The sequence below is a fragment of the Opisthocomus hoazin genome, chromosome 15 (genome assembly GCF_030867145.1).
Source record: "Opisthocomus hoazin isolate bOpiHoa1 chromosome 15, bOpiHoa1.hap1, whole genome shotgun sequence".
In the NCBI taxonomy this organism is placed as follows: domain Eukaryota; kingdom Metazoa; phylum Chordata; class Aves; order Opisthocomiformes; family Opisthocomidae; genus Opisthocomus; species Opisthocomus hoazin.
The window spans coordinates 12,206,890-12,233,790 of NC_134428.1; the positions used below are offsets into that span (position 1 = coordinate 12,206,890).

Below are 26,901 nucleotides of genomic sequence, written 5' to 3' on the forward strand. Positions count from 1 at the left end.
CCAGAGCTGTACCACTCTCATAGGGAAGAGTCCTTTCTTTATACCTAATCATATCGATCAATAGATTTTATTAAAAAATCCTAGTTCTTATACAGTGGGTACGTTTAGGTGGTAAGCTCAACATGCTCCTGAACCCTCCCATGTGTCAAACATGTCAGGTTAATGCAAAGTCTTACAAAATCAGTTCCCATATGTTAAAATCTCCAGATCAAATGTGGCTTAAGTGAAAGATCTTACACTCTGGCCCTCTGGGAGTCTTTGGCACTCCACAACATCCCATGCTGATATTAACCGATGCCACGGCTCTGCTGTGGAGAGAGAACGCCTCCTATTTATGTAGTGTTCATATAAAAGCAATTCCTGGAAGGTAAATTTACACAAAGAAGCAGTTCTGCAACTTTTGCCACTATCTTGCCCAATGCCATGAAGGATCCATGTCTCCAACTTCAATTCTAGAAATTTTTCCAGAACTTTGCTGATTCTCTTTGTCCTGTCTCTCTCTAATTTAATACCTACCAACATTTTCCTTCTTATCTGTTGGCTGAGTTTGGATGTCAAGAATGCAACAGCTATATGTGAAGGGGAATATCTGTAAACAAATAGATTCATAAACCTTCCATGCAGTGAACAGCAACTACTTCTTCATTATCACTCTAAGTGCATGTATAGCTTGTGAGAAAAACCAGGGAAACAAGGGACAGCCAAACTCAGAGTGCCAGCAAGATGTAACATGATCTCCAACAGGTGTCAACTGACAGTCAAATCCAAGAATTCAATATGAAAAAAAAAAATACGAAACAAACAATTTGGAAAAAGGAGAGAGAAGGTATATTACACAATCTTAGCTAAACTACTTAGCCAAACTGTTTGAAGATGTCAATTTTCTCTAACAAGCGTTAAGAGTTCTAGAGACTCTTCTTGTTTCTTGGAAAAGGTAGGATTGATTGACTGGCCTTCTGTAACTTACCTAAACAGAACTGCTGTTGGAGAAGTATCCCCTATTCTACCATTGCCTGTGTTCCAGGAAATAAAGAATCATATGGTAGGCCTAAATACTGGATACCGAGAGGATATCACTTCAGAATCATATATCTTGAAAATAATACGTGCTAGTTTATGTGTCTCTTAGAAAAACCAGCTGTGAAGATTTCTTTAAACAATCTCTGGCTTTTTTTCAATATTTGCTGTTTGTGGAGACAGAAATGCATTATACCTGCCACAAAATTCAGAGTCAGACAATCTAGAAAGATTTATGGTGTTCCATTAAGGCAGCTATATTCATTTATCACAGCACCAGTTTTCCAATGCACTGCTGTATATTTTTGCTGGTAGTGCTCCTTTTCTTTTACTTACCCCTCTAAAGGTATCCTCAGGAGATTTATTATAGTTCCAAAAGCGAAGCCCCGCAATACTTTCAGTTTTATCAAAATGGATTGTGAGCAGATGATCTTCTCCAAAAGAGAAGGGAATGAGCCACATATGGTCATCCTCTACTGTGATATTAGTCCCATCTATTAACCTACAGAGAGAAAAATCCATTAGCTGCAGAAAAGGAAAAGCTTGCTTTTCTCATGAAAATCAGGTACATTACTAGGTGTTTATTTTTTTCTAGATGCCACTTCTAGTGCTTACGATGCCCATGTGCATGCAATTAGCAAGCACAGTAAATATCAAAAATAACATGCAATTGTTGAATTAAAGACAGTGGGGGGAGAGAAAAAAATATATATATTTCCTTTAGTTGGGTCCATTTGAGGAAAAACAATCCTTAGGTTTTCCATGGGTGAACGGGGGCAGGCAGAGGAAAGCTCAGCTACCTTTGTGCCAAAACAGCCGAAGGCAAAGCTCTAAGGCCCAGACACAATAGAACTTATTAATATAGTTCCACACCTAAACTAGTGTATCTGGCACTCTGCAGTGTGTTACTATGCCTATGCAATTACAACAAATCTGACAAGGAGCTGGATAACCCAGAGAATAAGCAGAGTTTGTTCACATCCTTTTTCACGTGCACAGTTAGTCTCATTCCTACTTTTTAAAAAAGCTTTCTACCAGCATGACAATGTCTTTTCATAAAAGCATAGACTTCAAGCTGACTAGATAAAGCTAATTCCATTATTCCTCATTTTGGAATTCTGACTTTGTATTTTTATATCACAAAATATGTCATACAAAGATGGACTAAAGGAGAACATGAATTAATTGCCCACTGTAATTACTTTTGTACGCTGCCCTATGTACTTACTATTTATTAAAAAGTCTAATGGAAGAATGAGTGCCAGACTTGGCAGTTCCTTCAAGAAGAAGATTTGAATAATGACTCTTTCACAGGGGAACTGATTAGGGAGCCCATGAGAGAAGATATAATCCTTGACTTAGTCCTGAACTAGTACACAGGACCTATTCCAAATGCTACAGTTGGAGTACACTACAGTACTCTTCAATTTAACATGCTTGTAGAAATATCAAAAGCAAAAAAAAGCCCCTATTTCTTGTGCCCATAAAGGTTCTTAAGCAAACATAATGAAGTACACTTCAAAAAAAAAAAAAAAGGAGTAACAAAACAAAATAAAATCATTACACACAGCAGAGAAAATATTAAGAGATATCATACTGGAAGCACAGAACAACTGTATCCCACTTACTAAGAAAGACGTTAGAAAGAGGGAATACTTGAAAAATCAAAGCCAGCCTGGTGCAGTGGCAGGATCAAGAAAGTTATTACAAGCCGTCTTTCAACAAAATCATGATCACAAACCCCCTAAATTGATAGAATCATAAACTTTGGAAGGCTAAATGCACGGGCCAAAAAAAGAGTATGAAGGCTAGCAAGCAAAAGGTACCATAAATAAAATTCCTCAAATATATCAGGAGCAGAAAGCCTGCCAGAAATTCTGTAGGATCAACAGATGACGAGGCTGGAAAAGGAGCATTCAGAGAAGATAAGACACCAACAGAAAAGCCAAAGGACTTCTTTGCATCTGGGTTCATCATGGTGGAGTCTGGAGAGACTCCACCACCAGAACCTCTTCATCACAGGGTATCTCATGGGAAGATTTCTTAGATCTTGATGTCTACAGAAGAGACTTTCATACAAACAGGCAGAAGAACTGAGGAATTATATAAGTGTATGCTTGACATCTGTATTAGTCAAATTTGCAGAAATCACAAAGAACAGAGTTAGTGTACATGTAGATAAATACAAGATTCTAAGGAAGACTCAAAGACTTTTAAAAGAGAAGTCCCAATTCATAAACTTATTCACAAGACCACAAACATGCCAGAGGACAGGATTACAACTGAACACACCCTTTAAAATCAAGATGTGGCTCAGAAACAACAGGATGCAGATTCAACAACAACAAATGACAAGTCCTCTACCAACCTATAGCCTATCATTTCTATACTGCCATAATTTAGAAAGTACATGTTAATTTGAGGAAGTATACTTGTCAATGAATAAAATTTCATTGGAATTACAAAAAAAAAAAAGTTGCAGAATTGCCAAAAGAATGGCACCTCTTTGTGAAACACCTTAACACATACTCATCCTTTGCTGACTTAAAAATTTTCATTGAATTTATGCAGAAATCCTGCATAAATATCCCTGCATATGCATAGACAGATGCTGCAGAACACCCACATTTCTGCCTGGAAAGTCCTCAGCAGAGATACCAACCAGGCATGTTATCATCTCCTAACTCAAACACCATCTTTTTGGAAACATCTCATTCATGTTTCTACAACAAGCTGTTCCTGGGTAGCTTGTGAAATCCAAGAATGAGCTATGATGGTATGAGAATCGTGTTTGTATTAACAAGTGTTAACATAATAAAAGGTTATATAATTCTGTCACTTTATAAAGTTTGATGTAAAATGCATCTAAAATTGACAAACTCCAAAACTGTTGGTGGAAACAGCAGGTGTGAAGGGAAAAAAAAAAAAAAAAGGTCCTGCAGAAAAGGCTTGCACAATTCCACTCTTTTGCTACTTACTTTCCTAGTGTTCTGGAATCTGCTGTATACTCTGGCAGATCATTCAAGTCTTGGGGTGAAGCAGAAATCTGTTCTGTACTTATGCTTAATGCGCGACCATTCTTTCCTATCACTTCAAGACCTGTCAGTCCAAGGTAATGACAGTCTCCCCAGGTCATGGTAAAGTTCAGCTGCAGGCCTATATAAAAGAATATAAATATAATATATCTATATACATACTTACTAGTTTGAAGGAAGGAGCCAATATAAGCATGCATGCAAGCCCCAGTGATGAGCAGTATCTGTATTTTGTTCAGATTAAATAACTTCGTATTTGGACACTTCCTAGTCTGCATGCCTACCTCCATGGAGTAGCACAGTATTTTCTGTAAATCACTGTTAGACGCCTCTAGTGGGTTACCAACATCTTGTTCACTTGTAACTATACAACCCCTGTTCAAGCATGTTATCAGCCGTCTCATGACATAGACTGTAGGCTGACAGTACTTCAATGATATGTTTAAGCAGTTACATGACAGATTTTGTGATTATGCAGAGACAGAGAAGACCTATTAGTCTGAAGTCCATCTATCATCTTTCACCAGCTAAATGACTATATATAGTCATATATTGTAGAAATCCTGTCTCTCATAAATCCATAAATTGCTATAAAACACCAACTCATAGTTAAACCAAAAAACAAATTTGGTTTACTAATGTGTTTAAGTTACTGTCTTCATGTCAGACCAGGACAGATAGAAGTATTTTAATGGGATAGCATTAGTGAAAAGTAGCAATGTTGATTAGCCTGCATCTCCAGAAAATAAATAGGAAAGGAAAATTGGGCAGACAAAAGATTGTATGTGTATCTTCAGATCCACCTGTTTCATGCCTTACCGAAAAAATATAAATAGCATATACAGATATAACAAGTAATGTTTCAATCTGATCAGGTACCATAAAAATCCACCATTGTAAATTAAAACTATCTCTCATTTCACACATTTCAGAAGCCCAGAAATAAACAGGTTGGATAACATCTAAAGAAGCACCAGTAGTCATGATGCCCTGTAAAGCAAACAGGCATTAAAGCTATTAAGCCATCCAGCCCAATTACCTATAAATAGCCATAGCAATTTACACGAGATGAAGTCTTGATATACACATAAATTCACTTGGGCGTAAGATCTCTTTAGCATTTGCAAGGACGCTAAGAAATAAATAGTTCTATTAGCTGACAAGTTTGGAGCTATAGCTACATTGATACTAGATGCTATTCCCGAGGCCATTGCTAAGACTAAACTTGCTTAGTGTACAAGCATGCAGGAGTTCTCAGGCAAAGCCAGAGTATACTTTCAAACAAAAGGGAAAGGAGAGGGTGAAGCCAATGCCAATGCCTTCACAGAATCTCAGAATGATGCAGGGTGGAAGGGACCTCTGGAGGTTTATAGTCCGACTTCAAGCTCAGAGATGTCCATTAGATCAGGTCTATCAGGAACTTCTCCAGTGGAAGTTTGAACGTCTCCAAGGCTGGCAGATTTCAGAACCTCTCTCATCCTCTGTTCCAGCATTTGACTGCCCTCAGGGTGAAAAAGGTTTCCTAATATACAGTTGGAAATTCTTGTCTTCTACCTTGTTGTTTCTGCTGCCTTTCAACCCAGTCTTATGCACATCGCTGATGAATGGCCTGGATCAGATCCTCTCTGTGCCCTCCCTAGGGCATAGACAGAGAGCTCTAGACAGCTAGAAGATCTCCCCTTTACCTTCTCTTCTCCAGGATGAATAAACCAACTCTCATGCTTTTTTTGCATGTCAGGTCCTCCAGCTGCCTGACCTTCCTGGTCACCCTCCACTGGACTCGAACCAGGATGTCAATTTCCTTCTTGTCCTGGGGAGCTCCTTACTTAACACCGTACTCCAAATACAGTCTCACAAGTGTCGAATACAGGGAAAGAATCCCTTTCCTTGCTCTGCTGGCTGCACTCTTATTTTTACATCCCAGGAGGCAGCTGGACGCCTCTACTGGAAGGCTGCACTGCTGACTCTTATTCAGCTTGTGGTCTTACAGGACTTCAGGCCCTTTGGTGCAAAGCAGCTTCCCTAGCCAGGTGGCTCCCAGCCTGTCCTGTGGCATAGGTTATTACATGCCACACACAGGCCTTCGCGTTTGCCCTGAACTGCCTGAGGTTACATTAGATAACAACATGAGGTTATCATTTCTCCAGCCTGTTGAGGCCCCTCTGAAGAACAGCCCTGCCCTCCAGCTTATCAACCACTGTCCTCTGTTTCGTGTCACCCACAACCTTCCTGAGATTGCACTTTATCCCATCATCCAAGTTCTTTAAAAAAAAATACATTAATCAGTGTAAACTATAGTATTGATCCCTGGGGGACACCTCTGGTAACTAACCAGCCACTAGCTGCACTTTGTACCAGTGATAATCACACTTTGAGGCACATTTTCTCCTTGACATTGTGACTGGCAGCAGGATGAGCGAGATTAAAACTACCTATGACAGGTCATGGATACAAATCCTCAGTGACTCCGTGCACAATTTATTACCAGGAGTCCCAGATGAAAAAGGCAGTACTGACCCAAAGTTTTGCACAATTCCCAGTAATTCCCCAAACAAGAAGCAGCAAGAGGACTTTCACTCCAGGTCTAAGGAACCAGCCCACAGCTTAAGGAGCACAGGCAGGACAGCGTACATAGAAATCACTGGCAAAAGCCAGGCTGTAGCTTCTAGTTGTTTCTTTGCCTTTGTTCAAGGTCATTTACAAAGATAGTCCCTTGTAGCAATTAACGGCAATTTTTTCCTGTGTAAGACACTAATGTGAAGTTTCTTTTGTGTCTCATAAGGCATGGAAAGCTTCCCTTAAATGCAACTATCTTTCTCTAGCTCTTTTCCTGCAAGAACTCCAGGGAATCAGGACCTCTTTGCCTGGTAGGGACAAGTCAGCCCACCAGCTGATTAACAATATTCTGTCATTATGACAGCCTGCATCTACTGAGCTCCAAATCACACCCTCACTATCTTTTTCACCCACTTTGAGAAATGGATGGAGGGAAAGGCATCTTAAGTTCACAGATAAGGAACTGATCATAGACATGCTCATAGATGTAGATATAGTTCACGGGCGATAGATCACAGATCATAGGTATAGTTCACAGACATGTTGCTGAATAAGCCACAGCATTCTGCGTACTTTCAGAGAGCACATCACAGGTTGCTAAAGACTTTATGCCAGGCCCAAGAACCCAAATGCTCTTGTGCTGGTCAAAGGACCAGGAACTGATACTGAAACTTCTGGGCCATCCAGAAGCCCTGTGGAAAATAATTTAAAGGCCCACAAAGAGCTGGTTTTGTACAGGATAAAGAAATATGGTACTTTAAGTATGGATGTAACATTCGGGTCTAGCTTTACTGTAGGGTTTCTATTGTCCATCTGATCTGAGAAATTCAGTCAGTCTACATAAATACACAGGATTAGGAAAGAACTACTGGGCAATGGACACAGCTATTACAAATCCTATTCAGAGACTAGGCAAATGGCTAGTGTTATTTTTCTGTGATTAAAAGCCAACTGTTCTGATATAGTGTTCTAAAGGTCATAGTAAACAAAGCTTCTGCCTTAAATATTCAATTACTCTTCTTTATTCTAGACCTGACATCTGTCACAAAGTTCTGTACAGCTCTGACAAATCAGATCCTCCTTGATAACATGTTAGGGGGAAGGGTGGTTAAGCAAGAAGTAAATGTAAGGACTTACATTTTCCAGTAAATATTCCTGATTGCTTGGGTATACATTCAGAGAGAGGGTCTGGCTCTTGAACCTAAAAAGTAAACCAACAGGTGCAATGAACATGCATCTACACATTACAGACATATTGTTTATAAAGTGGGGTTTTTTTTGGTGTGGATTTTAGTCTATTTAGGGTTTTTGGGGTTCTTTTTTTGGGGTGGTGTTTTTGTTTTTTTTTTTGGTTTTTTTTTATGTCCAGCCTTCTGTGTACCAATCTCCCCGTTGCCTCACCACCCAGGCTGTCCTCTAAATAAAGGAAAACATGCCCCAAAATGTAGATGATCATATGGGTCCTTAGAAAGTGAAGACTATTAGGGATTTTTCTTGCTAATGCATACAGGAATGTTAAAGGGGAGACTCCCTGGTGTGGGCTACCTGTTCTCGAAGAGGCTGAAATTCTTAACTTACTCTTATTTACCTGCGGACTGCCATTAACTAATAATAATATGCCCTATTTGAAACATGTGGCAAATATGTTCCAGAGATAAGAAGTCTAGAAGGAAGTTAAGACCTCAGAGAGTGCCACCACAATTTCTTCTCAAGAATTGAAGGGCAGAACAAACAAGCAAACTTGTCCAAAAGCTTGCATTTGTTCTTTGACAACACTAATTAATTATTGCCTATGCTACTCAACATAGCAAACCAGAAAGTGAATAAACAGATGACAAAATTTGCTGAACATACTGGGGCAATTAGGGTAGTAAAGACAAAGAACAGCTGCAAAGAGTTACAGATAAACTTCATTTCACTGAGTGAGCGTGATAACATGGCTAATTATGTTCACTGTAGGTAAAAGTGCTACACATCAGGAAAATGATTCTGACTTTACATACACAGTATTGGGCTCCAAACAAAATAATAGCAGATTAGAATGAAATTGTAGCAGTACTGTGAGCAGTTCTACAAAAACATTAGCTCAGTCCTCATTAGTGCCAAATAGGCAATTAGAAGTCCAGACTCATCCTCTATAGTTTCATTCAGCATTAGAAGCAGACTTCTTGTCACCCAGAATATATCAAATGGACCTACATTGTGCCTAAAAAGATATGAAAGACATGTCAACGCTTCTCTCCTATTGTTATATTAGATCTCTGCAGTATAACCACTGACATCCTGGATCTTTATGTTTATGTTCCCAGACTGCAATATACTTCATGTAGCAGCAAATGTCCTTGTGGTAATTAAGTAGGTGAAACTGAACAAGAACTGCACACTGAAACAAACACCACAGACAACCTACAGAAGATGGGGAAAAAACCCTTCTTACTGGGGGTACCTTTCTCACAAAACAGTGACTGTCTGATGCCTTTTCCCTCAGAACAACTTTAAAAGACCAGCCTGGGAATTGAAATTTGCAACTCTACTGAATATCAAAACCCACAGACACAATAAAGCTACTGGTTTTATAGAATGCAGAATAATACCCTCCTTGCAGTCCGTAAACCATCTGTGCCAAGCCACCTTATCACCTCTTTTCTCCCCCTCCGTCCTTTCTTGGCTACTCAGATCCCTTCGTTCCACTGGTGCTCACCATCTTTTCTTTCAGATATGGTCTAATTTTCTACTACTTCAATTACTTCTGCTTGTGACATTGTCCTGCCTGTGTTCTTAGATCCTTATGGCTAGAACAAAATACCACCATAGCACAGGAGTTACTCGAAACACAATGAAAAGTAGAAAGTATTACCATGCTCTTCTACTCGACCACGTGAGGAACAACTAAAGCAGGACTAACCATTTTAGAAAAGAGATTTAGAGATTGTAACAGAGGGGCATAAATCTCCCGAGTGGCTTGAAAAAGGGAATAGAGAATAATTCTTTAGTTTCTTGAACACAAAAACTAGGGGACATTAAATGAACGTAGAGACAAACAGCAACAGGCTCTTTGTGTTATGCAAGTTAAGCTGGGAAACTTACCACCGAGCACCGTGAGCTGTAAAATTGCACATGGCTACAAAAAGCTAGTGGATGACTTAACACAATAAAAATCCACGGCAGGATACTAAACACAAAGGTTTAGTCAAAAAGTCCTAGTGAAACAGATTTTTAAGGGCTGGATGAGTGTTTCAGGGAAACACCACTGCATGTTTGCTCTGTTCTTACTTTCTCCCTAGGCAGCCACTATTGGCCACAGTCAGAGTTGGGTCAAGCATGCTAGTTACAGGTCTGACATGCTAAGAATTACTGAATTCATGGGAAGACAGTTGACTATGGGTAATACTGACAACCAAGTACAACGTTTCTGTAAGAGCTTTTGAAAAGTTCTGTAGTCAGTGCAGTAAAACACCGTTTCATCCACTGACTGTGTTACAGGAAAAAAGGATTAATGATCAACAGGTAGAGCCTGTTTAAACCCAGTTCTAGTCTGAATGACAACATTACGCTGGCGAAGACAAAACACCTAGTAGATCTGCAGCATTCTGATAGCATAATCATCCATCTACAAAATCTTGATGATACCAGCAAATACAGAATGATCAACGGCTCAGTCACAACAGTTTTTGTTATTCCATTGCTGATACAGCACGTTTCAGAGTTACAAAAGGAGTATGAAGAGCATCACAGATGAACAGCAAAATAAAAGGCAGAGGTTCTGAGTAAGGATCAGACAGTCCAAGTCTAGGCTTTTGCAATGGAAGAGGTCCTGGTGAATGCTCACAACAAACAAGTGATCAAGAAAAGAAACGTGAACTTCAATTTGTGTTCATGAAATCCTACACTGCATGACGTGTCCTGAACAGTTTAAGATAGATACCACAAGCAAAGATGGGACCAAAATTACTGTTGCAGTGTTAAGTAGCACTGGAGAAGTCAAGGGGTTAGAGTCACTGACTCATAATCTTAACAGCGAGATCAAATTCCAACATCATGACATTTCTCTTTGTTTTCTAAGCCACCAGGAGGACAAGGCAGAGCAGGAAGGCTTGACAGCAGGACAAGGCTCACTAGCAACCATCTATCACTGGCAGCACTTTAGCTCAACCAGCTGGAATTTGGATTGATTCAGCTTTGGATCTCCTCACAGACTTACAAGTAATAGTGTGTCCTCTAGAAACAGATAACTTAATTGAAGCAACAGTAAGTGCTCATGAAGATCCCAAGAAGGTAGAGGATTTGATGTAAATCAGGTCAAAGACTGCCCCACACCATCTTGAGCAGAAAATCTTGCAGGCTCCTTGCTTTGACACTGGACTGTTGGGCTGGAGTGGTATGAGGCAACACGGCAGTGCTTGAAAATACGGCCTTCCTCCAGGTAGTAAAATACCTACTGTATGGAATAGTAACGGGGTATTTTTATGCTGCAAAATGCACACAGACCTGTGGAGATGCTAGTCAAAAAAGAAAAAAGGACTTCCTTGTCATATTTCAGACAGACATTTATAGAGAGTTCTGAACACAGAGGTCCCTACCTGTTGATCCTCTGTTCTTAACCCTGCTTGAGTAAAAGGTCTTTCATCTCCCTCCCTATCAGCAGTTGTTGGCCTCTTTAGCTCTTCCTCGTATCTCAAGGAGCTGGCATTTTCCATTTCTCCATCATATGTCTCATCATAGCAGTATATAGCTTCAAGAATATCATCATCAGTAGTGAACAATATAGTATCCCCAAAGTGCTCTGGAGCTGAAGGCAACACACAGAATTAAACGGAGAAACCACACAAAAGAATATATAGAGTGATAAAAACTATTTCCAGTCCTTAAACACTACCGCAAATTAAATGTAAAAGACAATATATGGTAAATTTATACTGACTACTGATATAATTAGTATGTTCATTCTCAAACTTCTACTGCACAGCAGAACAACCTAGTGAACTCGGTCAAATTTCAAATACATATAAAATAAAATCAGAAAAAAGCTTCTGCGTCACCTTTTCCAAAAGATGATATCTGTGAAAACAAGTAAAGATCTGCAACTTCTAAACGTCTAGTGACTATCTGATGTTATTGAAATAGGGTTCTGTTGCTAAGACATCATTAAGAATAGAGATTAACTCTATCTGCTATTAAAATTCAGATATCATTGAAGAATGCATTAGTGAGTTTTGCATTATGTTTTGAAATTAAAAGGAATAAATACTATACAAAGTGCCAGCTTGCTTTGAAGTGGAAAGTGGTAACAAACAAGCTAAATATATTTGGTTGTATTGCACTGCTGTTTCCACAAGAAAAAAAAAGAAAAGAGAGCATACCTCCAGACAAGGTTCCTGAAGCTTTTGCAATTTCTCCTTTAAAGATGCATTGTTCATCTAACACCATTACAATGTCTTTCACACCTCTGAAAGAGTGTATGCGAGATTTATTATAATTCCAAATCCTAATCATAGCTACTTGACAGGAATTCACAAAGTCGATAAAGATAAAGTGAGGTTTTCCAGGGGTAAATGGTGCTAGCCAGAGATGCATATCATCCTGCGTCCGATTTACCCCATCAATTAGGTTGGTTATTATTCTGGGATCGTTGCCATAAGCTGGTAAAATATTTATATCAGGTGGTTCAGCTGTTATTTTTGAAATCTGAACAGGCTCTCCTTTAGAACTGAAAACTTCAATTCCATTAAGACCAACATAATGTCTGTCTCCCCATGTTGTTTGAATGTCTATCACTAAGTGTTGTCCATAAGGCAAAACAGGAATTTTAAAATCATTTCCATCATGTGCCTCCACAGAATTTTCTTCTTCTTGCCTTTTTGGTAGCATTTCTAGTCCCTCTTTTCTCATTTGCTTATATTCTCCAGGCCGGTTGATTTTCTGTTGATGGAGAAACTCATCGAAGATATCCCCTTGAAAATCCATGTTAGAGATTCGGCCACGATGGGAATAATTAAACTGTACCAAGGAGTTCCACGACTCCTGCAGAGTGTGTTCTTGTTCATTGCGCCACTTTGCTCCAGAGGTTGCTATGTCCTTGACAGAAAAGTCTTCATCTGAAAATAACATTACATAGGCATTTAATGCACAAACAGGACTGCAAGCAAACCATTACAACATGGACTTTCCAGAATTATGCTGATCATATTCATATTCCCTCACTGTGAAATTCTGTTATACCAGCACTTTTATATTGCCTCTTTATTATGAGGGCTGCATGTCCCAATTTCCCTTCCCCATTTAGACATAACAAAACCAATCACTTTTCAATACTGAAGAGCAGAGCACATGCCAAGAGACCAAAAACGCAACTAAGTTTGAGACACTGAATTCTTGACTCAACACTTACAGAAATTGGGATTTTGCCCAGTGATACTTATTGTGTGGCTGTCACAACAGCTCAAATCATCTGCCCGCATTTCTGCAGAAGATCTTTCATACAGCTGGAAATGGTAGAACTAGTTAAGTTTCTATATTGTTACAGAGAAAAGACAGTGCTTCCTGTCAAAATCAGCCACGCGTATATGAAGAAAACTGGGGAGAAAAGAAGTACGTTGAACATACAAGGAGGATGAGGTAAGCATCGTACTATATGCAGGCAACGTCCAAACCTTTCTCTCACTTTTCAGCAAGCGTGAGATGGAGGAGGGGGATAATGACAAAGTATCTACACAGTGGGGGCAACAAATTTGAGGGGCACAGTGGGAGCAAAGCATGCTCTGCTTGTGACTGCACTGGGGAGCTGCTTAATTTCCATCTCAAAACAATTAAGAGCAGATATTAACAAAGATTTTCAATAATGCTCCCACTTCTGTATTTTCTTCAAATAAATGAAGAAAAGCAAGTGGAGTACTAAACAATTACAGGCCCATGGGCTAGATTTTACTTCTGTACAATGTCCTTGAGTGGATACTAAAACAAATGGTTATCAAGAATAAACACCAATTGCCGTAAAATGCAAAATAATATTTTCCCAAAAGACTGCTCAATATTAACTTTTAACTTTGTTTTTGGAAACACTGGGAAATGGGTAATGTTCCTAATCTATCTATGCCAATAATCACTCACACTGGGGACAAGTGAGGTAAAAATAAGAATTTTAAAGCAGATGGGAAACTACCTTAAAGAGGCTTGTCTTCCAGAATGCAAGGCTGGAGACCAGCCTGGCCATTCCTCCTTACCCCGCAAGGGAAACACAGATAGAAAGCAAAGGTACATATTTCAGAGAAAATCAGCCATTTGTAAGTCCCTTTCTGGTTCAAACTATTGTCCATACGGATACTCATGGGGTGGGTGATCCCAAACAGTACTTCCCAGAGCCTCACAATTTACAGGAAGCAGATACTGTACATATATTTACCACTTTAAAATGTCATAGCTTGAAAATTTCAGGATGAGCATGTACAGAAGAGTACTTGACATCCATCAGCTTTCCTTGTTTTGGAGGCTTGTTCCTTTTTTTTTTGTATTTTTTTTTAATGTTAAGTACTTCATGCAGTATAGAGATTACGACTCCGAAGCACTTCTACAGCAGTTCAACAGGAGTGATTTTCAATGGCAGGTTAACAGGTTTGTTAGCCACATTAAGCAATGACAACAGGAGAAGTGGAGCTCTGAAAGCCAAGTCAAGAACAGCACAAAAGCAGAGGTCAATGGCTGAAGGATTACAGGGTTTGGCTTTTTTTTTTTTCTATGTAAAGTTTATCATTTTTACTGGAGCCATGTGAACAATAAATTCTGCATGTAGATAAAGAATATCCCATTTGCAGATGTTACCAACGCATTCCCAGCCTTCTCCATGCCTGGAAGGATTGTATGATGGGTGCTACCCCAGAGTCCACAAACATGGACACCTCAAACATGCACCTCCCCTGTGGGTCTAGGTAAGGTGTCCTGAATCACCAAGTCCCACGTCTTGCTCCTGATGGCAACACACACTATACAATTCCTCTCAAAACTTTTGTAAACTACATTTTGGGGCAACACTAGCTTGAAAAAAAACACCTTTTTTCTCCCTCTGTTGTGTTAATCTCCTTTTTACTCCCTGCAGTTATAAATAGCAATCATACTTCCATGCTGCAATCACACGCTTCATTTCACAAATCATTCTAAAAGCTCTCTTCTGTATCTGTTCCACTTCGTAATCAGCTTTCCTGAGAACGGATGATCAGAACCGCAGTTTTGCAACTGACGTCTCATGAGTGCCTGTGTTGAGATATTAACGTTTCCCTAACTAACCGAAATGCTTCGGTTGATACATCCTCGGAGTGCATTGCTATAATCACGCCTGCGTCACACTAGCATTTCATAGTCAATCTGTGATCAACTACTCGACTAAGATCCTCTTCTTCCTCGGTCATTTGCAATTGATGATTACTCAGCTTACAACTTAATTTTCCGTTATTAGTCCCCAAATGACCTTGCAAGTAGTACTACTGAATTGCATTTTATTGCTATTACTCCAGTCCTCAAGTTCATCTTTTTGTGCCATTCTTCAATCTTCTTAACTCATAATACCCCAAATTATATGCTATTTGCAAATTTTATCAGCATACTTCCATCATTTCATTTGCACATTAAACCAGTGATCAAAGAAAAATTGTATGTTTTTGTAGCAACATTAACTCAAGGCAAATATGCATGTACGTGCTGTTTCTAACTTCTGTTCTCGTTATTCTTCATTTAATGACCAAAGACATGCTGTGACATTGCACATGAGCTTGTGCAGCCTCCCCTTGGTCACATACTGCTATTGGGAAACTGCCGTTCCCCTAGCCCCGTGCCAATTAAAATTCACCACTCTTAGGGAAACACTTAAAACGGTTTCCCCGTTGTTAATGCTCACTCCGCTCCACTTTGAAGATGGCTTTACCCTGCACAGTACAGTACAGAGAGAACAAAAGCTGCTAGATGGCATGCACTTTTCCCAGGGACAGACACATATTGGGAGTCTCAGGCACCAGATGACAAAACCTGCTCAGAGCAAAATTAGAGGACATTATAATTAGAATCACGATAACTCTCAGCTTACAGTTTACATTAAAACTCCAAAATTGTTACTATTTTCACAACTGAACAGAAATTACTAAGGTGGGATTTATTTACAGTTTCCATAACGTTGTCAAGTTTTTAATCTAACAGAGATACTGTAAAATGTGTGAAATGGCAAACAGGCTGCGGTGAGTGGGTGGGTGAAGGGAAGATGGCAGTTATTCCAACTACTGCCGTAGTTTTTCGTTCTTTGAGGTGTAATTTCAGATATACTTACAAAATTGCTGTTTTCTCTACAGAGGGGTGGAGAACGAAAACCTCAGAAATTAGTTTACAAAGAACCATTTTCTTTACCTTTATCCAAAAACTTCATGCAATACCTGCTGTAGAATTTGAACTGGCATTCCTGCATCTAGGCATGCTTCCTGCCCCTTATGACCAGCACTTTAACGTAAACACCCAAATACAATATACAGCAAGCTACACTTTCCTGTAAGTTGTTCTGGTGGTTAATTTTACCAAGTTGCCCCCATAATTTCAACTTGTATTTTTGTAAGCTCTTCTTCCCATTCTCTAGGCCTTGTTGTCCTTGTTCTGCCAGACACTATTCATTTGAGACAAGTTACTGAAGGATGAAGAATTACAGAATGCCAAAAAACAACCCCAGAACTTGCCCAATTCTCACACTCTTCCCTGGGGCCACACTGTTGGCTACTGCCAGAGGCTGAACATAACCACACAAATCTGGATGCCCCACCTCCAATGGGATCCAGGCGAACTAAAAACGGTTTGGAGAAGAATGACGTGGATAATCAAACACATGGACCAGGTAACAGCTAAACTTACTATAAAACTCTTCATAAATGAGCAGAGGTGTCTGAGGGAGAGGTTTGAAAGAGGTATGTAATGTCATGAGCAGAGAAGGGAAAATAAGGGCAGTCTCCCATTCACTCTGAATAAATATATTCAGCATATATTCTCACTGAGAAAGACACTAACCTACTACACAAATAAACTCTGTAAATTTACTCACTACCTTGATGTCACACTCTTATCTTTTTTCAGATTTTCATTGATATTAGCAACAATTTGCTGTCTGCATGACTGTCAGTTTTCAGAATACAATTTACTGAAATTTAGTCTTCAATCTTCTCCAAATAAATTTAAAAAGACTAAATCAGAATGTAAATTTTTCAGAACAAGAGCATTTCACATCAGGTGTAGCACAAGGAGAGAGACCCTGAGCACTGTCACAGTCTGACTGAGAAAAACTGAATACTGCAAATACCACAGATAAAATCCCCGTCTATACCTCCAGGAATCTCAGGAAGTCCCTTTCAACCTAAATGATTCTGTGCTTCTGCAAAGTAGTGTGAGCTCTTACCTTTAAGTGTGGAATCATCTTCTCCAAGATTTATAGTGTTTAATCCCTCCTTTTTCACACAACTGACACTTCTCCTTCCACTTGTAGGGTTCTGTAAGCTGCAGCAACTTTTGTTAGAAAGTTGCTCCAGTATGTCCAAGCCCACATCACCATCCTTTCTGGTTAGCATTTGTGATCTCTGATCACCATTTGCATTTCTGCTATTGGATCTTCCTAGTTCATTTCTCTGACATTTGACACCCTCATTAGTCAGATCTGAAAAGTTTTTCATTATTTCTTCTGACTGTGTTTGAAATCTCAAGCCTGAACAATGTTCTGTAGCAAGCCAGGGAGGTTTCTGCTTACTGGAAGGAACTTGATTGTTCTCTGTAACATGGGAAGATGACTGTAACCAAGAAGGAACAGCACCTGTAGAATCAGACAATTTTCTTCCTTTTAGCTTTTCCATTTGCTCGCTCAGAGTAAGTGCATCATCAGACTCAACTTGCTCCATAACTGCTTGTACTGTTGCATTCTCTTTGGCATCTTTTATACAAACTGCAGATGGTAACACTTTTACATTATCCTTTAAGTCAGGCAATTTTTTCTTTGTAAAGCTGATGGAGTTCATATTATGCTCAAGAAGATTTTCTTCTGGCAGAGATTCCCAGTTTAGTGAAGTACTGTTTGACTGTAAGCATTCAAAATATAAGTCTGCTTTCTTCTCTGTGACTCCAGGTGCATTTGCTTCTTTCCTTTCATTTGAAGAATACGCAGAGATATCTTGCTTGTGATCTGTGAAGTCAATTGTAGTGCTATGGTCGGTGAGCAGATCCCCAGAGGCTCTCTCTAATTCACCATCAAATACAAGGTTCTCATCAACATATAACTTCACCTTCTTTACTCCAACATCAAGGTCCTACAAAAATAAAGTATCAAGACTTCAATTAAGTTATTCAAGCATTAGATATCACTGTTCTGGAACTCTGACATTTGAATGCTTCATCAATCAGCAGACGAAAACAATTAAAACCCCGTATCAGTAACATGCTTTTGACTACTTTTTAATCAGAAACTCAAACAACTGCAAAATACTGTGGAATATTTAAGCTTTTATTCAAAAGGACTAAAAGCCCTGCTAGACAGTACTACGAACCATTTTGGCTGACAAGGCTTAAATATTTAGAAAAGCTTGAGCAAAGAAGCCTAGATTAAGTATTATTATATTTGATCAGGATATAAATTCCAGAGGCACATTTTGCTTCAGCGTCTTTAAGATTCACCACTTTCACGACATGTTCCACAGTGAACAATCACCCAGATCAAAGCCACCAGAGTTAAAAAGAGTTATAAAAAATATAAGGCTGGAAAGGACCGGGGGGGAAAAAAAAAAAAAAAAAAAAAAATCATTTAGTCCATCTCTTTCCACCAAATAAAGTAAAATAACCTATACACCATTGTGAAGAAATCTGTTTTTAACAGTTTTCAAATAATCTGCCTTGATAGCCTATTCCAACACTTAACTATCCTTTTAAACAGAAGGCTTTTATCTCAGACACAAGTTTGTCAGTAACAACTTCATCTCTACGTGCTCCTTTTCTTGGCACCCACTAAAACCTAATTTTTTCATTCCATTAAGTTGGAACTCATGTTCTTTCTATTCTCTTTATCATGTCCATCTAACCTTTTTTCCCTCTTGACAACAATACTGGTATCTTCAAAGAAAACATAGACGATAAGACAAAATGCACCTCCTTTCTGCCCTCTAAATTTCAGCAACACATCCATCACGTGGAGTCTTTAAAGTCTCTCTGTTCTTTCCCTACTTTCATGGAAACTGAGAAGCTTTTCATGAAAGTAGGAAGTTTCAGTTTCATCCCTACTGCTCATCTCCTGCATGTCAATTCTTTTTCAATACTGATTTAAATCTTCCTCTGCTCCCAGCCTAAAGCAGTTACTCCTTCACCTTCCAGTACAAGTGTCTCCAGTTCTTCACACCCGCATCCACTCTTTACAGTTTACCAGTCTTTATAGCTTCCATTCTTCTGCTTTCCAAATAATAACACGTATGAGGCAAAAAATGTAACATGGACCTACACAGGGGGAAAACCAGAAGATGCAGGTATAACAAGAAAGCTACATTTGAGGGAGGGGAGTAGATGTAGGAATGCAAGACACACTCCTGATAGAAAAAGATAACCTTCACTAACTTCTCAGAGAACAGCAGTAAACTCAGTTTAATTGGCCATTATGTCATGGCTGCCTGTGTTACTCCTAGAGTATCATAAAGCGCTGTATGGCTGTAGTGATGCATTTGGCCATAAAACATAGTATTTTTTCCCCTTGAACAAGGACACGGCTAGATTAATCTAATTGAGGATCAAAACACTTTAATAATTGTATATGTTAAAAATGAACTACATGGCTCCGCCTGAAATTATGATGGGGAAGAGCAAGAATATCAGGACACCCTAGTAATGTTATTTTTTGAATCTTTGTATGCCTGGACTGTTAATGTCTCCCCTAAATGCTACAGATATTGGATATTCACAGTTGAATTTGGGATAACTGCAACATTTCTACATAATAGCCTAGCCTTTACTGCTGTTATGAATACTCAAACCTTAGTTCTGTGTTTTTACCTGGGAACAGATACAAACTGCACGGAAACACAGAAATAGACACATACATATTTTGAAAAGTATTTGTCAATTTCATCTTTTTAAATGAAAATCATCAACCTCTTAAGAACAAAATGTTTTTAAATGAATCCCACTCCACCCATCAGTACTGCAGGAGGACAGGTAGACAGAGAAAACATTACAAAATTAAATGGTGAAGCCTGTTCTCCGTGGAAGAGGGACAGTCGAGTAGAGAAAAGGGCCAGTCACTTCAAAAGTACTATTCTAGTCAGTGGGAAATCTCTTCCTTTGAGTTTTGGAGTATCTGGGACAGGTATCCTAGGAAGCATCCCCAAAAGAGGTGTCTGGAATATATCAAGATGAACTAGCCAAAGCTACAGATATTTCTAAGACAATAGAGACAGACTGAACTGGGTAAGCATTGACAACAGCTGTTAGCTCAGAAGATCCATTTACTCATGAAGTACCAGTAAAGCAGATAATGAAAATTTCTTACACCAAAATTCTAAGCAGACTCAGGCTGAGGCAGGAAAAATATGAACAGATCTCAGGGACTCCAAGAACAAACGTGCAGACACAAGACTAAGAACTGCTGTTTTTCATTCCCTCCCATCCCTGCTCTGAGCTTCCAGTCACTTAGTGATCGGATGTGGTGGGGAAGATTGACAGAATGGTTAGCTTCCCCAGTACCACTGCTGAACCCTCCTCGAGTAGGAGAAGGTTGGAGAAATCCCTTCCTTGTGAGTAATTCCATCAGGAAGTCACCCTATAAACAAACACTCAATACTTCATCCAAGGCAGGTTTTTTTTCCTCTCAGATGAGTAATTACAATGGCACAATGTCTCAAAACAAGCAGGCAGGTATGATCAACATCAGAGGGAAAAAAAAAAAGAAATATTTTCTGAAAATAATTCTATGGTTTCTCTTGATGTTCCTTCCCAGCTTGCAATTTCGGCCCTCACAGAGTGCCTGCTGTGATAGTGCTTTCCAATGAAGCACCAGGGATGGTATTTCTGGCCATTTCAGTGATATTTGTGCACGAAGGACAAAGCTTAAAACCAGCAGCACTTATCTGCAAATCACACCCGGACAGATGACTTGAAGTCGCCTCTGCCTGACTTCTCACAGAAGAGTGTAAAAGAAGCAGCAACAGAAAATAAGTCAAGAACTAGAAGAAAAGAATTCTTCTATAAACCTAACTCCGCTGGAACAAGGCTGCTGCAGCGCCACGCAGCCCAGTGGTAAGGCCAGCACTGAAAGAAATCTCCAACTCCAGAGAACAGCCGTGAACATACAGGCAGAAGGAACACGCATATGGGCAATCACTTGAAGGAGAAAGTGATCCAACTGGAGACCAACTGAGGCCTTCACACATTTAAGTCTTAATTCCATTCACAGATTTGTGAAGACATACAACAGACATTATACTGGATCTTGGGAAAAGTTGTAATAGCATCGAGTAACAATGCTTTTTCAAGGCTGCAGCAAGCATGTGCAAAATGCCTGAACACTTCAGACAAACTTGAAAAGAATTTAAACTTGATCTGTTCTTGCAGACTAAAAATGACCTCCCTTTAACGCAGACCTCATCTGAAGTAAAGGGAAGAAGCAGCATTCTAAACCCTTCCTTGTAATACTGAATGAAGGAATCTATGACAATGATGTAATCTGACTTTTACAGCTTCCTTCAGACATATTTTTTCTACTTCCAGATAGAAGTTCGAAAACTCAGATGTTTTCAACAATACAAAAGTACCAGCCTGAACTGATTTTTTGTTTGCTTTTTTTAAGATGTACTTGGGCACCTCTCACTTCTGTAGTTTTTGAGGGAAAGAAGGAGGTTAGAGTGATTACCAGAAAAATGACAGAGAAATCTGGCTCTGGATGTACATTACCAGGAAGAAAATTGCTAGCTAATTGTATTTTTGGGTTTTATACTTCTCAGACAAAACCTCCTCGTGACAAATTACAGAACTAGGCAGAACTGCTTTGTATTATTCTTTCAACTTAACGATAATGAGACATTTCTTTAGTCAGTGTAGACTGCTGCACTGCCACCAAAATCCACGGGATTATACTCCTGATGGATTTTACAGCTTGCCTTATAGAGGTTTATTAACAAAAAAAGTGCCTTGAAACACAGAAATATATTTATGTGTATTTCCAGCATTATATTCAATAGGTTTGGTAACAAATCATACCATTACCTCCAAAAACAGCAGTTGCTTTCACCCTCTCTAATGATGATGGAACATTCTGTAGTCCATATTTTAATAGAAAAAGCTATTAAAATTCCAGAAAATAAATATAAATCATGTGATAGTAAATTTGTTTAAGCTGTCCCTTCCATGGCTATTTCCATATGTATAAATTACCATATGTGCTTATATAAGAACACAGATGAGAGCAAAACCAGAGGGATAAAGCCTCTTATTCATAATCCAGGACAGCAAATCCTCTTTGATCCAGTACCTGGTATTTTTTTCTTAACATTGCAGTGTACAAAAAAGAATAATTTCCATGGTGACATTCAAACACACAAACAGGAGACCATCTGCCATAAGACGTCTTTCTAGTAACTCTAGATTACTTGTTTTATTACGAACGCACAGTTAGAGTTAGCATACTTCTTCATTAAAGCGACAAAACCAAAACCAAGCAACAGTCAGCCTATTTATACCTACATACATGAGAAAAAACATATTTAAACACATATTTATTTATATTGTGATAAAACAACTGGAAGTCGTGAATATTAAGATGAACTTACCTTTGTATCTTTATTTCTCACCACAGTAAAGGATTAACTGACAGAATATGCAAGACTTTTGCTAGGTCTCTTGAGATCTTTAATAGCTTTGAAAGAAAATGCTAATTGTGCCTATGAAAACATTAACACTTACGTTGCTACCACTCACAACTAAGACACAATTAAATTCCACAGTAGCCATGGACCCCTCCTAGCTCCCCATTTCATTAGAGGAAACGGTATGTACTTTTATTTCATACTTTTGGAAAGAAGAACAAACCAAGTTTCCCCAGGCAAAGTCAAGTATACACACAGAGGAGTTGAGAAAAGACTACTTACACTAGGAGTTGTTGTGTTGTAATTCCAGATCTTGATCTTGGATATACCAAAGTCATGTGACCGGGTGGGATTGCGGATAACGAAGTAAAGTTGGATGGGCGGATGGAAAGGGCACATCCAAAGGAAGCTTTCCTTCGTGGTCTAAAAACACATACAAGCAGACTGTCACTAACACTCTTTCTCCTAAAGCAGGATATCGCAATTAACTCACCACCCCACAGAAAAATACACATTGATTAAAAAAGTAACCATTTAATAAAATCTATTACGTTAAGAGCAAAACCTTAACCTCATTTCCAAGCAGTAAATCCGACTCTCCTGCCTGTAAGACAGCTCACAACAACCTGGCAATTAGATGAAGGTCAGCTGCTTGCTGTCCCAGTAAGACATCTGCATGCTCACAAATGACAGGCAGTCTGCCATGCTTTCTAAGTGGAGGGTCGAAGCAAGCCCAGTTTATTTTAAACAAATTAATCAGCTTTGCAGGCACTAGAGGGGATCACTGAGCACAATGGACACTGTGTAATCATTTCACAATTTCTTAAAGTGCTTACACTTCTGTTTTGCCCTCTAAAGAGGGGAATCTTACAGAATTTTATTTCACTGCCTCTATTTTAATCAGGCTTTGCAGACAACTGATTCCACTTACAGATCTATTCCTTAGAGCTATAGATAGCACTCTACACTCAACATTTTCTAAGACATTACAGAAATCCCCAACATGAATTTTACAGACAACTGACAATCAAGACATTTTAAAGTATCAAAGAATGCCTAATTCTGGACATTGTTCAGAACTGCTGCCTTTACATGTTCAGAAAGGAAGAAAAACTATGTGTGGCAGCTCAGGAAGAAGTAAGGAGTAACGAATTTCAAAATCAAATGTTGAATATTTGTTACCCCGAACCAGAGACAAACAAGGGTACATATGCATGCAGACAACACTTCAGTGATCTGAGACTGGCATGTAAATAGAAAGGTAGATAATTTTCAACAACACACTGCACATACAGTCACACAGGAGGTACACAAAGTCAGTATTTTTCCCACATTCTTTCCATTTGAAGTGACTTTTTCAGTTTTGCCTGAAGGCAGTAACTACACAACTTTCCTGTCCAATACTTCAGATGTGTGCCTAATGATGGTTTAAAAGACCTTTATATGCCTATAAGAATCAAAAAGGTTTACGGAAAACAATCCCAATGAAATACCTAATCCACGTCGTATCAAGCATTACATCCCATCAGGCACTACTGCCTTAGTTGAGAGCACCTGATGTTCTGCCCAGTATTTTTTTCTTTTACAGTGTAACACAAAGTACAAGCTAGGAGGGAATTGAAGTGTTCTTAAAAGTCTGCAAGGGTAATAAATAAACTAATAAATAAATAAAACCCTGATCTTCAATAAGAGTATGTCTACTCTCAAAGACAAATGTACACCTAAACGATCAAAGATGGAAGTGTTTTAAGCCTGGTAAAGTGAATTTTCCACAAAGTAAATTTTTATGTTAGCTTTCATTCTGTTGAAAATATTAGTTGCTTGGAGATTCATTAATTTGTTTTTTGTGCTAATGCACCCCAAAGCTTTCCAGTATGATCTGAAATGTACACAAACTGGAAATGCTGCTTTGACTTCTGAAGGTGTCTGCAGTTCAGTTATCACATATCCACATTCTAAGACCATATTCCCTGTCCAGATTGCATCTTCTCTGACACAATACCTTTCCAGTTTCGAGAGGAGATTACAGTGTCACAGATCAAAGGAATATACTAATCAAAGAAATATAAAACCTCATTACTTAAGAATAATGGTATATATAATATATGAGAAAACCTGAGGATTAATGAATATATTACTACTTAATTTATAATTTTCTAGAAAGTCTGAGGGTCACTATTACTACTACTGAGTGTCATCTGCCAGCGAACACAGCATATAAATGTGAAGGGGTATTTATGACATCCAAACTACAATTTTCAGGAGACAGTAAGAAAGATGTTTCAAGTAAAAATATTTGTCTGGAAATAATAGTCCATATTGAGTTTCAACTAAATTTCAAAATCCTGCATATTTACCCTCTTTCTATTCTCATTCACCCTGTAAGCAAAAAAGTATCATTAAAATTAAATGAGTTGGAATTTATATTTTTCAGTAGACTAAGTCATTTAGCTTCCTCATCCACTAAAATCATACTAATTTTTACTAGAATCCTAGCTCTAAAGGCCCATGGAGACAAAGGACATACAGTGAACGTGCAGCACAAATGAAATGATGGCTGTACAAAGGGCTACGAACATTTGCTAATCTCTGCAGTAGCACCAGCATTTCCTACCACTTATTGTCTTTTGTATGGAAGCATCTCATGTCTACTCATCATCTCACAGAAAAGCCATGAAATACTTTTACTGTGCTACACATTTTTCTTAATCTCTTGTTCAAAACAACCTACCTACACATTTTTATTCTTCCATGATTCTTCTGTAGGTAAAAGGATAACAAGGGCATAGAAGAAAATAAGTGTGTTTCCTTCTTAAGTTTAATTAAATTCATATGAAATATCTGGAAGAAGTTAGCAGTAAAGCTCCTATACCTTCAGATCACAAGAATTATTGAAGTTTATACACAGACATGCTGCAAAAATGTGAAATTCCCTGTTCTTAAAGTTTTGTGATCTCGTTCTACAGATACTATGACCACAATACAATACTTCAAAAACTGAACATGTTCTTTCATCCGAGACAATACCACAGAGTTAACGTATAAGGAGGCAGAGTTAAAGCGGCCTCCTTCCAGTTGCTCGGTTAAGTCAGTCAGGCAAGTTAATCAAATCCTGTTCTAAAACAAAATCATAACCGAATACCAACATCTTGGACAGGAAAGCTGGATTTGCTAATAATAAGCAAAATCTGTATTTTTTTTAAATTATCAAATAATTGTTATGCAAGTCAGGTTCCAAATTCAATCATGTTTCTAAACAAAAACCCCAACGATAGAATACTAAAGAAAGACTATAAGGAGAAATTCTCACATGCAGGACTAAGCTGTCTTACATTTAAGTTCTTATTGACCAAGCAGCACAAGTCTCCTGCGTTGTCAGCATTTCGAATGTCCACATCATGAGGAGACACAAATATCTTTTCATTGTGTAAGTCAAAGAATTCCACCTCGCTGAGGCCCACGTTTACTGGATTTCCCCAGTTAGAAAGAAGTTCCATAGTCACATAAATGGCATCACGTACTTCTATACCGGTTGTCATCTGGACCAAAATAAAATACAATATAAACGTAAATGACAAAACAATCAAGCATGGAACAAGAGAAAGACTGTTAAGACTACAGTATTGAGGAGTCAGAAGCAAAAAGCTTGCAAACCCAAGGCTACCTAGATGATATTCAGTCATTCTGGGTTCCATCACTACAGCCTCACATCAACTTCATCTATGGCAGGGTTAGAGAAGAGAACTTATCATGCTCTTACAAAGCCTAAGGAGAAAACAGCTGTCTGTTCTTTGTCAGATTCCTCTGTCATTCTGATGAACACAGGAACAGTGATAAATTCTCTTCTCTGACTCTGTCATAGGTTTATTAGTTGACCTGAGTGCAGAATCAGTGGAATACAGATCATTCAATGTACTTTCATTTCAGTAATACTGGGAAGCATCAGTTATGGTGCATATATACACAAACCTTCTCTCTCAACATGGAATCTACTTCAGATTTGTCATCAGATAGGAGTATGTCATCATCACAGGCAGAATGGCTCTCAGGCTCCGGAAGGACTTCCAGAAGTTTCTTTTGTTGTCTGAAACATACATATTCTTTTATGTGTTACTTCCTCACAATTCTTGTATTTCTAAGAAACAGTTTTGTTCGTGTGATGGTGAAGAGATGATAGAATGAACCCACACACCCCACAGAAGAATCCCATGTACCCCCACGATGAATGAACAACTGATGCAGCATCCCACCTTAAATACATAGAGTTTGGTTAAAAGACAGGGCTCCAGCTCTCAGCTGGTTCTGAGGCAGTCTGAGCAGGTAATACATAGGTAATAGAAAGACAAACAGAGGTAGATGTTGGCAGTTCCCTGATACACAGAGACTGGCCCAAGACTGGAACCTTCTCCTTGATTTGCTACTGCTTGCACGATGTCTCAGATATCTAAATA

The 26,901-nt window shown here is 38.8% G+C and overlaps 1 protein-coding gene across 2 annotated transcripts in view; it reads right to left on the minus strand.

Annotated features, from left to right (window-relative positions):
• The window catches only part of KATNIP (katanin interacting protein), a 59,560-nt gene that overhangs the window by 16,049 nt on the left and 16,610 nt on the right, over positions 1–26,901 (minus strand). For both annotated transcript variants that reach the window (XM_075436290.1, XM_075436289.1), the window contains exons 10-18: positions 26,420–26,534; positions 25,783–25,989; positions 22,733–22,873; positions 17,023–17,920; positions 11,969–12,703; positions 11,189–11,397; positions 7,746–7,809; positions 3,996–4,173; positions 1,354–1,519 (exon numbers count right to left, since the gene is read on the minus strand). In XM_075436290.1, the coding sequence (XP_075292405.1) occupies positions 1,354–1,519; positions 3,996–4,173; positions 7,746–7,809; positions 11,189–11,397; positions 11,969–12,703; positions 17,023–17,920; positions 22,733–22,873; positions 25,783–25,989; positions 26,420–26,534 (2,713 nt within the window). The remainder of the gene's footprint in view (positions 1–1,353; positions 1,520–3,995; positions 4,174–7,745; positions 7,810–11,188; positions 11,398–11,968; positions 12,704–17,022; positions 17,921–22,732; positions 22,874–25,782; positions 25,990–26,419; positions 26,535–26,901) is intronic.